At 34.8% G+C, this 15,113-nt stretch overlaps 1 protein-coding gene across 2 annotated transcripts in view; it reads right to left on the minus strand.

Annotated features, from left to right (window-relative positions):
* FAT4 (FAT atypical cadherin 4) overlaps window positions 1-15,113 on the minus strand; it is a 126,333-nt gene that overhangs the window by 65,169 nt on the left and 46,051 nt on the right. For both annotated transcript variants that reach the window (XM_088132875.1, XM_088132874.1), the window contains exons 2-5: window positions 10,126-10,257; window positions 5,740-6,001; window positions 4,041-4,391; window positions 520-1,442 (exon numbers count right to left, since the gene is read on the minus strand). In XM_088132875.1, the coding sequence (XP_087989001.1) occupies window positions 520-1,442; window positions 4,041-4,391; window positions 5,740-6,001; window positions 10,126-10,257 (1,668 nt within the window). The remainder of the gene's footprint in view (window positions 1-519; window positions 1,443-4,040; window positions 4,392-5,739; window positions 6,002-10,125; window positions 10,258-15,113) is intronic.

Here is a 15,113-nt window from a genome sequence, read left to right on the forward strand (position 1 = left end):
CCATATGGCAGGGTTGCAGCTAAGACCAGAAAAGTAATCTATTCCTATTCTTACTAAAAAGCAGTATATGAAAGCCTTGGTGAGCCGTAGGGGCCAATATTTATGGGCCCACCTAGTGCTATAAAGAATGGTGTTGGCATAAACTAGAGTTCTATTTCTCTTCCATTATCTCTTGCTTTTTATTTATTTTGCTCAGTATTTCTCACTCCTTTTCTGCACTTTGCATAGCATTGCCTAACCCTAGCAGGAATAGCAATACACGTATGTATATATGTATGAAAATGGTATGAAGCACCTCGTTAAATGGATGCACAGTCCAACTAACTGGGTCAAATCTTGCTTGACTTTTTCAAGTTAAGTCAAGGTCAGTTAGGGGATATTATATGCTGTGTTATACACACACATGCACCAGTGTGTGAATGCACACACACACACACACACACACACACACAGATACTGTAATGTCTGCATGCTGATCTTAGTACATCTTACTATTATTCATTGCTAAAATATACTAACCTGAAGAATGATCTTTGGTAATGTTTCTAGATTTTCTGGGACATTTACAGAATAGGGAGACAACTCAAATGTAGGAATGTAATCATTAATATCCAACAAAAAAATGCTGACAATAGTGGTATCGGTCCGGGGACTACTTCCACGATCAGCTGATTGGATTGTTAATGAATAGGATGCTTTTTTTTCTTGGTCCAAAGGTTTTGCTATTGTTATTACTCCTGTGACAGAGTCGATCCGAAACTCTTTATTTGTATTTCCATTGATTATAGTATAGCGAACTTGCCCATTGGAACCGTCATCTCTATCCGTAGCAAATACTTGGACTACATCTGTCCCTGTCAGAATATTTTCTGCAATCTCAACTTTGTATAATTTTTGAGCAAAGAGAGGGTTATTATCATTGATGTCAAGTACGATTACAACTACATCTGTAGATGAAGAGAGAGAAGGTTGTCCTTTGTCTGTGGCAATTATAGTCAAGGTATAATTAGAAACTGTTTCCCTGTCAAGTTCTCCAATCAGCCTTACTTCTCCATCTATAGTTCCAATACTGAATTTGTTTCCTAAAGGATTTAATAAGTTATATTCAATGTAGCTGTTTGGACCACTATCTGGATCAGTCGCTTGGGCTTTGAATACAGTAGTATCAATGGGTGTATTCTCTGGGATGTATGTCAGTTTTGGAGAGATAAAACTGGGAGGATTGTCATTGACATCAAGCAGAATAATAGATACTTGTGTTGTGCTTGTATATCTGAAGACTGGAGGAGAAGCCATATCATGAACTTGAACAATGAGGCTATAGAAAGATTGGCTTTCACGATCCAATGGTTGTTTGATGCTTAGAACACCATTTTTGTCAATACTAAATTGTCCTAGGCTATCTCCAGAAGTAATACTGTAGGACAATTGTGAGTTAGAACCTAAAAAAGAAAAGTTAAAAGAAAAATTTCACAATTCCAATCATTATGAACATAAAACAATGTACATAACTTGTATATGACTGCTTACACTGGAAAAGATCTATCTATCTATCTATCTATCTATCTATCTATCTATCTATCTATCATTTTTTTTTTAAATTCAGGATACTGTTGGAGGTGTTTTGGTCCAGATTAGGGAAATTATCTGAATTAATATACTTTAAGCCAATATCCACTTTTGCCGTAGAAGTTGGAGGTTGCAACAAGTTTATCAGATCAAATAGCTAAGATTGTGCTGAATCAGTTGTTCTTTTATATGTCAACATATGAAAATAGTTTTTCAATGGAAAGGGTTAGCAACTATTTAGTATTTACTTTACTAGATAAGAAGAGCTCTGTAACACATAATTGAGAGTGTCACAATCATAAATACATTGACATGACATTGATTTTATATAGGTATCACTGATCTTTAGAGAGACAGGTCTTTTAATTAGCTCTCTAGTATAAATAAATTTAGAAAATATATCCAAGTCATTAATCAACACTCTTGGCTATGTTTAGGCTGTCTGCAGCAAAAACAATCAAGAAACATATGAATTCGCAATAGTTTCCTGAATCTATGTTGAATCCAAACCATATGGAAATTAGCTTTTTAGAACTCCTACTGGATTCAGTTCTAGCCTAATTTTATGCTGGCAAATCTTGCTGGTATGACTAGAATTTGGACATGGTGTAACTCTGCTTCTTCCTTGCTCTACATATTTTTCAATCCCTTTTTTTTATTTTGCTCTTATAGCAAAATATCCTCTACTCTGTTAGCTGATCTTTCCACTGGCAAAAAGCAGCTTTATCAGGCAAAAGGGAATTTCAGCTGGTAGAAATAACTCAGGACTCATTCTAACTTCTTCAAACATGACCTTAGCTGGTTCAAGTTCAAGGCAATCATTCTTGAGTGAACTACTGCACCCTGAATAATTGCATTTCAAATATTGCTTGAAATAAAGTAAATTCTTGAAATTAGGTTTACATAGTTCCTTAAATAAAATTAATGTATATACTGGCAATTGCATGTGGAAAATATGCATTTCATTTCATACTTGTGCCATACTCAAAAGCTACTATTGATGGTGAGTGGGGTTGACAGTTTATCCTTGGGCACACAGAAGTGGCGGGTTATGCTTGGTGGGTTGGCTTGTTTCTTATCTTATAATCCATCCAGAGTCATTTGTGTAAGATGGGCAGCTATATACAGTATATAAATGCAAAAATACATAAATAAATAATTCTAAATAGTACTTTAAAGATAAAGGGAAAAAAACCTGTATATCCTAATTTCAGTAGAATTATACTATCCTCCGCACAACATTGCAGTAAAAGCTGGTGAATAGACTACACATTGTAAAAAACGTGAGATGACATTTGAACTCATAATGAATAATTCAGACAGCAATAATTCTGAGTTCAAATGTCATCTCATATTTTTTACAGTGTGTAGTATATTGAACTGAAACCAATATCCATTACTTATTACATCCTTATGCTAAAGGCAAAGTATTCATAATACTAAATAAATAATGTGGAAATATTATATGCCTAATTTAATACAAAAAAGCTCAAGTTTGTGTTTAATGGATTTTTATTTTCTATCTTGTCTTTTCTAACTGTTTTATTTTTTCATTCTGTAAGAAATATCAGATATTAAAAGAATCCAGTGTTTCTCAGAATATATCTGAAATATGAATTCAGCCTCTAATATTCAATTATTAATCACTACTATTTATTTTAAACTTTGCAGATGCTTTATCATTTTATTGTACATATAAATGTACTTAAATTTTTCTGAATACTTCTTATTCAGGGTTCTTTGCAACCCTCACTGCCAGCTTCCAACAACCAAAGTCAATGGGGAAGCTGGCAGGAGATTGCAAATGGCGATCACACGACCGCAGGGCAATGTGACTGTGTGGGATTTGCCTAATGACAGCAACTGGGACTGCTAAATTGCCATCGTAAGTCGGCATGGTCTTGTGATGTTGCGTCTAATGACCATGTAGCTTAGCAATGGTGTTCCCAGTCCTAATTACAGTCGGTAGGTGAGGACTACCTGTAAAGAGAAAAATAAGGAAATAAGACAACTCACTCAAACTGTACTTATACTGTACTTTTTGACAATGACATTAGTGGAACTGGCATGATAGTTTTATAGTTTGACTTAGAGAATATACATTTAGTCTAGATACCATGATCTGAAGGGGAAAAAAAAGTCAATTTCTTGCCACAAACTGGAAGGGATTTCTCAATGACAGACTGAATGTTTTTGCCAGGCTCAGTTATTATACTCTTCAGTTAAGAGGTTTGGGGAAGAAGGGACAGGAATGACTTCTTTCTGTGGTCCTGCAGTGCTATTGTCATAAAGAGTAGACAATTCTGAACTAGAAATTACCTCGTGTGCTGTCAGCACAGAACAGTTAATATATTTGCAGAATAGATGATCACTATGTTTGTCATGCCAGGTGAACACTGTATTTGTGTTACCACTTATATGTGCAAATATACTCCACAATACACGCATGCAAAATATGAGAGAATACATACCATCATCTGCATCTGTAACATTGACAATAAGAATAGTAGAGCCTGGAGGCAAGTTTTCCATCAAAGATGTGCTGTAGGAAGCCATGCTGAATATTGGTGAATTATCATTTACATCTAGTATGTTAAAATAAACTCTGTTAATGGTGGATTGCCCACCTCCATCTTGTGCACAAACTGTAAGGACATAATACTGCTGGGCTTCATAGTCCAACATGCAGGTTAAGTTAAAAACGCCAGTAACTGGATTCAAAAAAAATGTCCCATCACCATCATCTTCACTCACAATGTATGTAATTTCTCCATTTACACCTGAATCTTCATCAGTAGCTAAGATAGCTGCTACTAAAGAACCTAAATAAAGATGGGGGGGGGGGGACAAAGAAAACAAAGTGAATTATCCAATGGGAAAAAAAAAATGGGATTAGAGCTTCTACCATTCTTCAGCTTTTCTAGATCAACAAGCTTCAAGTGAATGGAAATGAAAAGGACAAAAAATTACTATTCTCCTACAGCTTCATTTCCTGTCCTACATCCCATTATGTTTGAAGTGATGGCTTAAAATCTGCAGGAAGAAAATCTGGTGGTGAGGGGACTGTTTGCAGCATCCTGGGGTCACATGATTGCCATTTGTGACCTTCCCAGGGGGCTTCCAAGAAGCAAAGTCAATGAGGGAAGCCAGATTTGCTTAACAACTATGTGATTCATTTAATCTGTGTAACAACCACAGCAAAAAGTCATAAAATTGGGCATGACTCACTTAATAACCACATCACTTAGTGACAGACGTTCCAGTCCCAATTGTTGTTCTAAGTTGAGGACTACTTGTACAAGGCCGAAAACATATATACATGACCACTGACTATGTCTTACAAAATACACTGCATCAGATTTATGGACACAGATGACCAAAGTGTTCCAGGGTTTATTTCAGGATCACTTGGTCACTAATATGCAATGTCACTAAGGACCAGAGGAACACAAATTTAATGTAATGGAACAGCTATTTTTGAGGATAACCCCATCCTCGGAAGACAATAGCTTTTCTAATATAGAAAAGATACATAGAGAGAGATGGAAAAAGAAAGTAAGCAAGGTAAATAGATCTCAGTGTGGGAATGAGATGAAAGAGAATACACATTCAACCCAGTGATACCTGTATTTCCTGAAGTCCAGTAATAATCTTTTGAAAAATCATATTTCAAATTGGCTACTACCCTATTTACAAAGAGCCCTTAGAAAGTATAAATCAGAATTTACCCAGCTTTTTTAAAATAGAACATACTGTTTTTTTTAATTGCAGCCTTCTTATATAATAAGAGGTTATAAAATATCAGTGGCTATCACTGTGCTTCCTCTGAATTTCTTTCTGTATTTCAGAAATAAAGAATTAAATTGTACTGCAGACACAATACAGGTCTCTTTAGTAAGTTTTTATGCTAGTAAAAGAATAATAATAGAGTGAATTTGGTTAAATTTACTTCCTGCTCCCTCATAAAGCTCAGATAATAAAGATTAATGATCTCGGATATTCAAGTAAACCATTAACTATATCTGCATCTATCTATCTATCTATCTATCTATCTATCTATCTATCTATCTATCTATCTATCTATCTATCTATTTTTACCTCCAAAAAATTATGAACCTATTTAACTAGTCAAAATAGTTGTATTAGTTTAATAATAAGTATTCTGTTTACCTGGAGTAGTATCTTCTGCTATATCAAAGGAATACCACAGTTTGGAGAATTTTGGGATATGATCATTAATATCACTAACAGTAATGTTGATTCTCATATCTGAAGACTGTAGACCATCATCAGCACGAACAAGCAGAGAATATTTGGAACGGCGTTCTCGATCCAACCGCTTGATAGCTATCAATTCACCTGATTCTGGATCAATATGAAAACTGTCATCTGCACCACTGATGATGGTGTAAGTTACCAGAGCATTTGCACCCTAAACAATATAAATAAAGACTAAAATGAGTTACATTTCATCTAAATCTTCAGTAAACAACTGAGTTACAAATTTTACATTAAAACAGATTTATTTAAAAATGCAAAACAAGGCTTTTCAGCCTGTGAATCATTAAAGTGATAAAGAACCATAATCTGAAACATAAACTATAAACTATACTTTTGATCATACTAGCAGCTGTCTCACCCCAACCGTGGCAAGAAAATGGATAGAAAACACTGTGAAGAGATGTTATGAAGATGTTTTATTGTTAAGCAGATTCTGTAACACAATAATATTGTAGACCTAAGTTATCATGAGGATTTTGTGTAAGTCAAGATCCAATCCATGGTCTATTTGATTCTCAGTGGCTGGAACTTTTTCAGGAAAAATCCTGAGTATATACAAAGTACTACACTGTATGTAAATACAGTATGTACAATAATTGAAAATCTTGGAACAAGATACAAAAGATAAGAATTTTAAATACACGTTTTACCACTGAAGATGTGATTTTGCTTCATACATTTATGAACAAAAATTTGGTGCAGCTCTACCTTTTCTTGTATTCATGGATTTCATAATATAAATGAAAAATTCATATAACTACATGATGCTGTGCTCACCTGTAGTTTATCATGGGACAATCATACCTGACTACCAGAATATTTTGCCTTGGTTTCGGAAGCCTGTCCTCATCCAACCCATGACAGAACAGACTAAAGATGGCATTAAGAATACCAGTATAACAGTTAATACTGTATTTTCACCCTTAAGATGACACTGCTTCACCAAAACTTCAAAGTGTCATCCTGACCAAAATGACAATAAATCACAAGCTTCCTGATTTTACATGGATCTTAGGATTTGATGCTAGGACTTGGCAGGAGTTTCACAGACTTCGTTAAATAAGAAAGTTCACTGCAAACAAGAATTAAGCCAAATGAAATAGATGATGGCCAGTGTGAGGGTAAAGTCTCTACTTATATCAACAGTAATTTAAACTTGTTGCTTTTTCTTTCAATCCTATTCAGAAATTAATGGAATCTTTAGTTGGCACTGAAGCTGAGCAATTGTGGGATTGTTAAATCATTCTGGCCTGAGAATGACTGGTTTTCACGTTAACTCTTATGCAAGGTATGAAAACCTACAATTCTTTGTCTTAGAGGTGAGGTCAGATCACCTATTCTGGCTATGACCCGAGATATATTTGGAGAATATTGCCCAGACTCCACTGGTCACTAGTAGCCTCTTTGATTGATTGGTGTCAAACCTTAATGATTTTCAAGATGACCTGTCTTCAACTTGGCATTTTAGTTACTTAATGGTGCATTCATTGTGATTGTGATCTTGTTGCCAGTTGTTTTCTTTTTCCTTCCACTTTTTCCAGCATTATATACTTCTTGAAGGATCTGGGTCTTTGCATAGAGTCTCAAAAATATTACAGTTTGAGACTGGTCATTTGTGCCTTGAGTGAGAACTCTGAATTGATTTATTCTACAATTTATTTGTTTGTATTCTTGGCTATCTGTGGCATTCTCAGGAGTCTTTTCTGAGAAGTTCAAATGAATTAATAATCTTTCTATCCTGCTTCTTCAAAGTCCAACCTTGTTTCCAGAAAGTATCACAGGGAATACCTGTTGAGGAGAGTACAGCAGTGCTCCCAGAAACCCTTTGCCCAGGGAAAAAATACACACCAGCATGATAGGTTTGCAAATTGCAATGTCCATATCTTGTTCTCCAAAAAAATACAGCCAGAAAATATATACTATCTGGTTGTTTACTGATAAAAATGCAAAACTTCATAAAATATAAGTTGTATACAAAATATAGGAAAAAACACTTCTCATATATTCAGCATCCAAGACTATCCACAAACATAAAGTCTCTAGCCAAAAACTCTTAGAGAAGAGGTACACTACTTGGTTATTAGTTACAACTACATAACCCATACCTACATAGTGGCTAACACTCTACTGCAACTGCTACTGCAACTGCAACTACAACTACAACTGACAAAGCTGGGCATACATACTCCAGTTATATTGTCACTCTATACCCACCCACTGGGTAACTAGCATACACACGCCAATAGGTGGCAGTAAATAGCAGTATACGTGCACAACACACAAGTCACAAGTTACACTAACAATAACAAATTTGTCACATGACTCATATAGCCATAATATTGTTGTACAGATAACGGGATGAACTTCTTTCCCATGAGAAAATCCTGACAATACTATTGCCTGCACAATTCTGATCTTTGTAGGTATAAATACATCTTGGCAACTTGATATCTTTTCCAAAGCCTTCACTGCTACCCACCAAGTGCTGCAGCATATTTCTTGACTGCTGGTTCCTTTATTGTTGATAGTCAATCCTTAAAGACAGAAGCTATCTACCACTTCAATATCTTCATTCTTAATTCTAAGGCTGGTTGTTCTACCTGTTGTCTTTAGCTTAATATTCTTTATATTTAAATGCACAGTAGTGCTGTTTTTCCAGTTTTCTCCTTGCACTTTCATTAGTAGAACTTGCAGATCCTTTGCATTTTCAGCTATATGTCATTAGCACAGTGTGGTAATTAATATTTCTTCTTCTAGTTTTAAACAACATTCATCTTCTTCCAATCTAGATTTCCTCAATATACAGTATATTCAGCATATAGGTTGAAAAAATAAGGGGAGAGTATATCGCCTTGTTTCACTTGTTTGCCAACCTGGAGTCAGACTGTTTTGTCATGTCCTGTTCATACTGTGGGTTCATGGCCTGTGTATAGGTTTTGGATGAGGACAAGCAGATGTTCTGGGACTCCCATTTTTCTAAGGACATTCCATAGCTTGACATGGCTGACACAATCAAAGGCATCAGTGAAGCATATGTTGACTTCTTTTGGATATCCTTTGGCTTTCTTAATTATTTAGCATGCATCAGCAATAATTTCTCTTGTTCCTCAGCCTTTCTTAAAGCCAACTTGAACATCTAGCATTTTCCTTTTCATGCAGGGCTCTAATCTGCATAGACATCTTTATATACTGCATTGTCAAGTGTCAGTCATTCTGATTCTTTCCGTATACTGGTTGGGAATGATTTTTTTTAATTTAATATCTTATTTTTTGTAACAAAACAATATTTAATCTTAAAAAAAGGAAACTTTAAAAAAATTAAACAAACTGAAATACAAACTAAGAAAGAAAAGGAAAAAAACCCTATCTTATATTTTATACTTAACAATAGTAATTGGTGTATAATATGAGCAATACAAGATATTATTCTAAGATATCACATAATCTCTGCCATATTAACACATACTGCTGTATCTTTTGATTGGTAGAAAATATTGCATTTTCCAAAACAGACAGATCACACATTTCCGATAACCATTTCTTGACATGTAGAATAATATCACTTTTCCAATTTCTTAATATAATTCTTTTTGCCATCCCCCACCCTCCCATGCTCAGTACAACCACATTTGATAAAGAGTCAAAATCCAAAGTTTTGGTATATAATTCAACATTACATTAACATTTTTAACATTTAAAGATTTTCCCATAAAACTACTAATATACATTAACACCCAATCTCAAAAAGATACTAAATGATCACATGACCATATCATGTAGGTCAGGGAGCCCTCAAATTTCTTATACAGCATACTGGTTGGGAATGATGAGAATTCAGTGCAACTGGAAGCATCTGAGTAGGGAAGTCTGGTTTATAGTGAATGTTAATTACTGTCCCCACTGTCATCACATTCTGTCATATGAACATTTATTCTATATATTTAAAGAGTAGGTTTTAAGATACCTTTAACTAGTCTGGCTAATCACATCATACTCAGAAAACAGAGGTCAGTTCAGATATCAAGAAAAAACTCTGTTTCAGAAATTAATAACAAGTACTTGAAATTGCTTCTTCTCAAAACTGCATAGCTTTTTTGCCAATGGGTAAATTCCATTTGCAATTTCCATTTGCAATCATTACTAATCATACTCCTTGTCCTAACTGCCCAACAACTCTAACTTTTCAGTGAGAATAGTGTAGAAAATCAGTCTGGCGATTCAAATCACTGTAACATCAACATGGTTTCACCATTCAAAAAAGTAGCTATTTCCTACCTCATCAGCATCTGTAGCTGTTAGCTGCATTATTTTAGATCCATCCCCTATATTCTCTTCTACAGTCAGATCAAGCATATCTGTAGGAAACACTGGTGGATTGTCATTAACATCCTGCAGAGTTATTTCCACCTATGGTAAAAGTAAGGAAAAACCAGAATTAATTGAATAAATGTATGTGGTACAAATTATTTATGTTCATAACAATTCATATAAATAGTGCATCATTTAATCCGTCAAGAAGTTTCCCAAACAAAAACAAGAAACAAGACAGTGCCTATTAAAATTCCACATTGTTATGAAATCCAAGAAAAGCCTCTAGCCCCCATAAAGCTAATTTGACTTGTTGATAGTAACTGAATTTAAATGGTCCTAGTCTAGTTTACATTGGACATGGTCCACTGATTGACTGTCAATGTAATCCGCAAAAGTTGGCCTCTGGAGGACAGCTGCCAAGACCCAGGGCACAAGATCACTCAACCATTAAATGCTGCCTGACATAAAGACAAGGTGGTGTAAAATTCTCCCTGACTATTTATATATTGGCAAGTATTACAACTAAAACAAGGAATGCAACTTTTAGCATAAAAATGGGACACGATAGACTCTTCTGTATGAACGAGCTTGGGAATCTTAAAAATTAGTATTAGAAGCATGTCATTTGAACATCCTTTTGGAACTACTCATCTCTTCACATTTAACTCAAACATATTTTATTTTTCACAAGTTCTGTTTACATTCTTTGGAGACATTAATGGTAGCATCTGAAAGATCTGCTGAAGCTGTTTACTCTTTCTTCTACGTAAGCAAGTTTGTTTAGTTCTCACAGGATTGCTGATGCAGCATTTAAAAGGCTTAGATTTCCATTCTTAGGTAGACACATACTAATTATCTCCCAATAAAGAATAGACAGACAACAGCTGGTTTATATCTATAGTGAAAGTAAGATAGTCTCAGAGGGCCCTAAGCAATAACTAGTCACCAAAACCTGAAGACCACCAAGGAGATAATGGCATAGTTGTGATAGAACTGCCTTCAGCAAAGACAGAAAGCAAATACATTAGTAAATGAAAAAGAAGCCAAGTAAGGAGCAACTCAAAAGTCGAAGAATAGAAGTAGACAGACTGAAAAGTGATTGTATTTCAGCACTTCCATCACTAATCGCTTGAGTTTTCCCTCAACTTGATTTAAAAGACATGAGTTAAAATGACCCAAATATATATATAAGCACTCATTATTTTGTAAAATTATGCTTTTATATATATTAGCCTTCAAACTAATTTATATACTTTCTAGTATGGTAGACATGGATATGATCTACAAGACCAGTAAATCATCCTATAAATATATATCTTATTTCAAATTGAATCAGATATCAGTAGCATGCAGTTAATATGAATTTAATAAATACCAAACTCAATAGGAAAATACTATGTAGTTCTTAATGCTTAATATTTTTATTTATTACTAATTTGGATTTCACCTTTGCTCCAAGGAGGTCAAGATGACATACACATTCCTTTCTCTCTGTTAGCCTCATATTAACAATGCATGATATGTTAGACTATTATTGAGAATTTGGGGGGGGGGATGGGGGAACATATATAAACTACCAAATGAATTAAATGAGATACAAATGCATACTTCGTTGGGTTTTATTCTCATATGCCAAATTTACATCTGAAGACTTTAACAGTCAGGTTAAATCTTCTGAATTAGGAGTTTGCCTAGGCATTACTGAATTATCATTTAATAAAACACTCCAAGGATGAAATCACATATTAAACAGCCATTCAAAGAATTAAATTGCTTGAGAAGTTCATTTTAAAAAAGAAAAGAACTGCCGATTTGTAGTGATCCATATTAGAAGCTGTAAGATACTAGGAAATTAATCTTGTATATTGTGAAAAAAGCTGCATTTTTATGGCTGTATAAATAAGAATATATGTTTGTGTTTGTGACTGATCTCTCAGTAAAGTTACATGTAACTTTACATTGCTTAGCAGTCAACTAGTTTGACTACTAAGCACTGTCCTAGTATAGGTTTGGCTGCTTTACTTACATTGGCACACACAAGAGTCTTCAAGGATAAAGAATAATTTGGAGGGAACAAAGGGTCAACAAATTTGGACTAGGTAATTAGAAAGTCAGAGTCTGTAAGGAGTAGATTTTGTTCCCTTAGAATAAATTATCAGTTTGACAGTTTGACCTCATAAACGATGAGGTCCTTGGCTTTGTGATTGAGTTTAAATGTGATTTCCAGTGCTGCTGTATATTACCAAGTTTATTGTATTTTCAAGTTATCTTACACTGTCATACATTATTTATACTTATCCTTTTTTATTCATTCTGTGTGCTAGTTAGCCAGCCTTTATTTCGGTCAATTCTCTGTGTACTTACGGATTTTTGCCATATACTAACAACAATGTGTTGGTTACAAATGCCTTAGACTAAAAGGGATATCGTGAAGTTGGATCCTGCTGGTAAAATATCAGTGACTACCTGAAACATCGAAACACCATAATACATCGAAAAGAAAGTTAAAGCACTACTATGTGTTATAGTTACCAATCAAGTCTTGTCCTTTAAATTAACACAGAGTAAGAAATTTATTAAATTTCAACAGATTGTATCTTAAGGTACAACAGCTGTGAAGCTCTCCAGTTTATTTATTCATACTATAATATCATGCATAACTGATGTTTCAGGTAGTCACTGATATTTTACCAGCAGGATCCAACTTCACGATATCCCTTTTAGTCTAAGGCATTTGTAACCAACACATTGTTGTTAGTATATGGCAAAAATCCGTAAGTACACAGAGAATTGACCGAAATAAAGGCTGGCTAACTAGCACACAGAATGAATAAAAAAGGATAAGTATAAATAATGTATGACAGTGTAATATAACTTGAAAATACAATAAACTTGGTAATATACAGCAGCACTGGAAATCACATTTAAACTCAGAGGTCTACCAATTCATCTGAAAGGGAAACAAAAACCAATTCAGATCATTTTGCTTTTTAAAACTTTTTGCTTTTTAAAAGATTTTCTCAGTAGGCAATTAACTTTGCCTATTAATTAATTGGTGGCATGATTACATTAAACACTACTGAATGAATGGATGGATAGATGCGCATAGGTTAGCCTATCTGATATTTATTTGTATCAAAATATAAAGCTTTAATTGTTGCCATTAAACTAAATCCCTTTTTCAGGAGTACAAGGTGGCATAGACAATGCTCCTTTTTCCACACAAAAGCAACAACATGGCATAGGGCCTTGTTACTTGAGGGACTGCCTGTGTCCCATGGTATCTGCACAGTCAATTCAATCTTGCAGGGTCAGTGTGCTCCAGGTTCCTTGAATTAAACAATACCATCTATCAGGATGCTGGACATGTGCCTTTTCTATAGAATTGCCTTCTCCTTAGAAAGAGGTTTCCCCGAGGTCCAGATGTCCCCTGCTGCTGTTTAGAAGAACCTTGAAGACCTGGTTGTTCATCCAGGCCTTTGGCAAGAGACAGTGAAGCCCCTTAGTTTCATTTCTGCCCAGTTCATCATTCTCAACATTTTTATTTTTCACTTGTTATGAATTGTATATTTCTTGTTTTAGCTGTTGTGAGCTACCCAATGTCACTGAGAGTTTGGATGACATACAAATTAGATAGACAGATAAGATTAAGAGTAACTGGCCCAAACTCACTGCTTCCATGGTTAAAGGCAGACCTGAACCTAGCACCAGCCAACCTCTTAACCATTACTCAACAACACTGGTGCTTGGATGACTGAAATAAAAAGATGGCATTATCATCAGAGACTATGAAATAAGTATTACTTTCAAACAGTAAATTGCAAAAGCTTCACTATCATATATGCCTGGTAATCTTTCTTGTTAACTTAAGGGACTTTTTCTGATCTTCTCCAGTGAATAAGTTCCAGGAATGGTTTTTCCCTAGACCAGATTTTCCTGAACTTGATGCTATCAATACATCTCCACAAGATAAGATGTTGCACAAGTCTTCCTCTGCTCTCAGTCCTTTTATGCTTTCTTTAAAAATTATTATTTTCATGAAATTTAAGCACCAGGTCTCCTGCTTAACTTTGCTCTTGTCAATCAGATTCTGCAGCCTTTTACTATTAGATCTGCTGTCTAGTTAAAGTACCACTTGACCGTTTTACAGCTCTGACCTCTGCTTCTTCAGTCACAAAGCCAAGGACCTCATCGTTTATCATCTGATCTGTCACTTATCAACTTAACACTTTCAGACTGTCAAACTGATAATTTATTCTAAGGGAACAAAATCTACTCCTTACAGACTCTGACTTTCTAATTACCTAGTCCAAATTTGTTGACCCTTTGTTCCCTCCAAATTATTCTTTATCCTTGAAGACTCTTGTGTGTGCCAGTGTAAGTAAAGCAGCCAAACCTATACTAGGACAGTGCTTAGTAGTCAAACTAGTTGACTGCTAAGCAATGTAAAGTTACATGTAACTTTACTGAGAGATCAGTCACAAACACAAACATATATTCTTATTTATACAGCCATAAAAATGCAGCTTTTTTCACAATATACAAGATTAATTTCCTAGTATCTTACAGCTTCTAATATGGATAAATAAGACACTGATAGTACAATCAATACTAATCATAAGTATGAAATGCGCAACCGCAAATGGGTTGGATTCAGGGAAAATCAAGTAAACCGCTCATATGACATATTTTTTTCTGTCCCCCCCTCCCTTCTAATATCCTTAGTCCTTCAAAACCCTCAAAGGTCGAAAAACTGAGAAAGGCTTTGGGGGTGACTTGCCAAGTAGACCTGTTTTTCCAGTTGCTGTTTCACTTCACCATATGCCTTGCACAACTGGAAAAATAAATAATTAGAATGAGATTCCTTTTGTACAGTACCACTGTTTTAAAATTCAGTCCTGAAAATTCTACTAGTATATACATTTTTAAAAAGTAAAATCCAAATTTGGTAC

This window comes from Python bivittatus, unplaced genomic scaffold (assembly GCF_059951505.1).
Source record: "Python bivittatus isolate LINGU-HERP-01145 unplaced genomic scaffold, Pbiv_v1 ctg000070_np1212, whole genome shotgun sequence".
In the NCBI taxonomy this organism is placed as follows: domain Eukaryota; kingdom Metazoa; phylum Chordata; class Lepidosauria; order Squamata; family Pythonidae; genus Python; species Python bivittatus.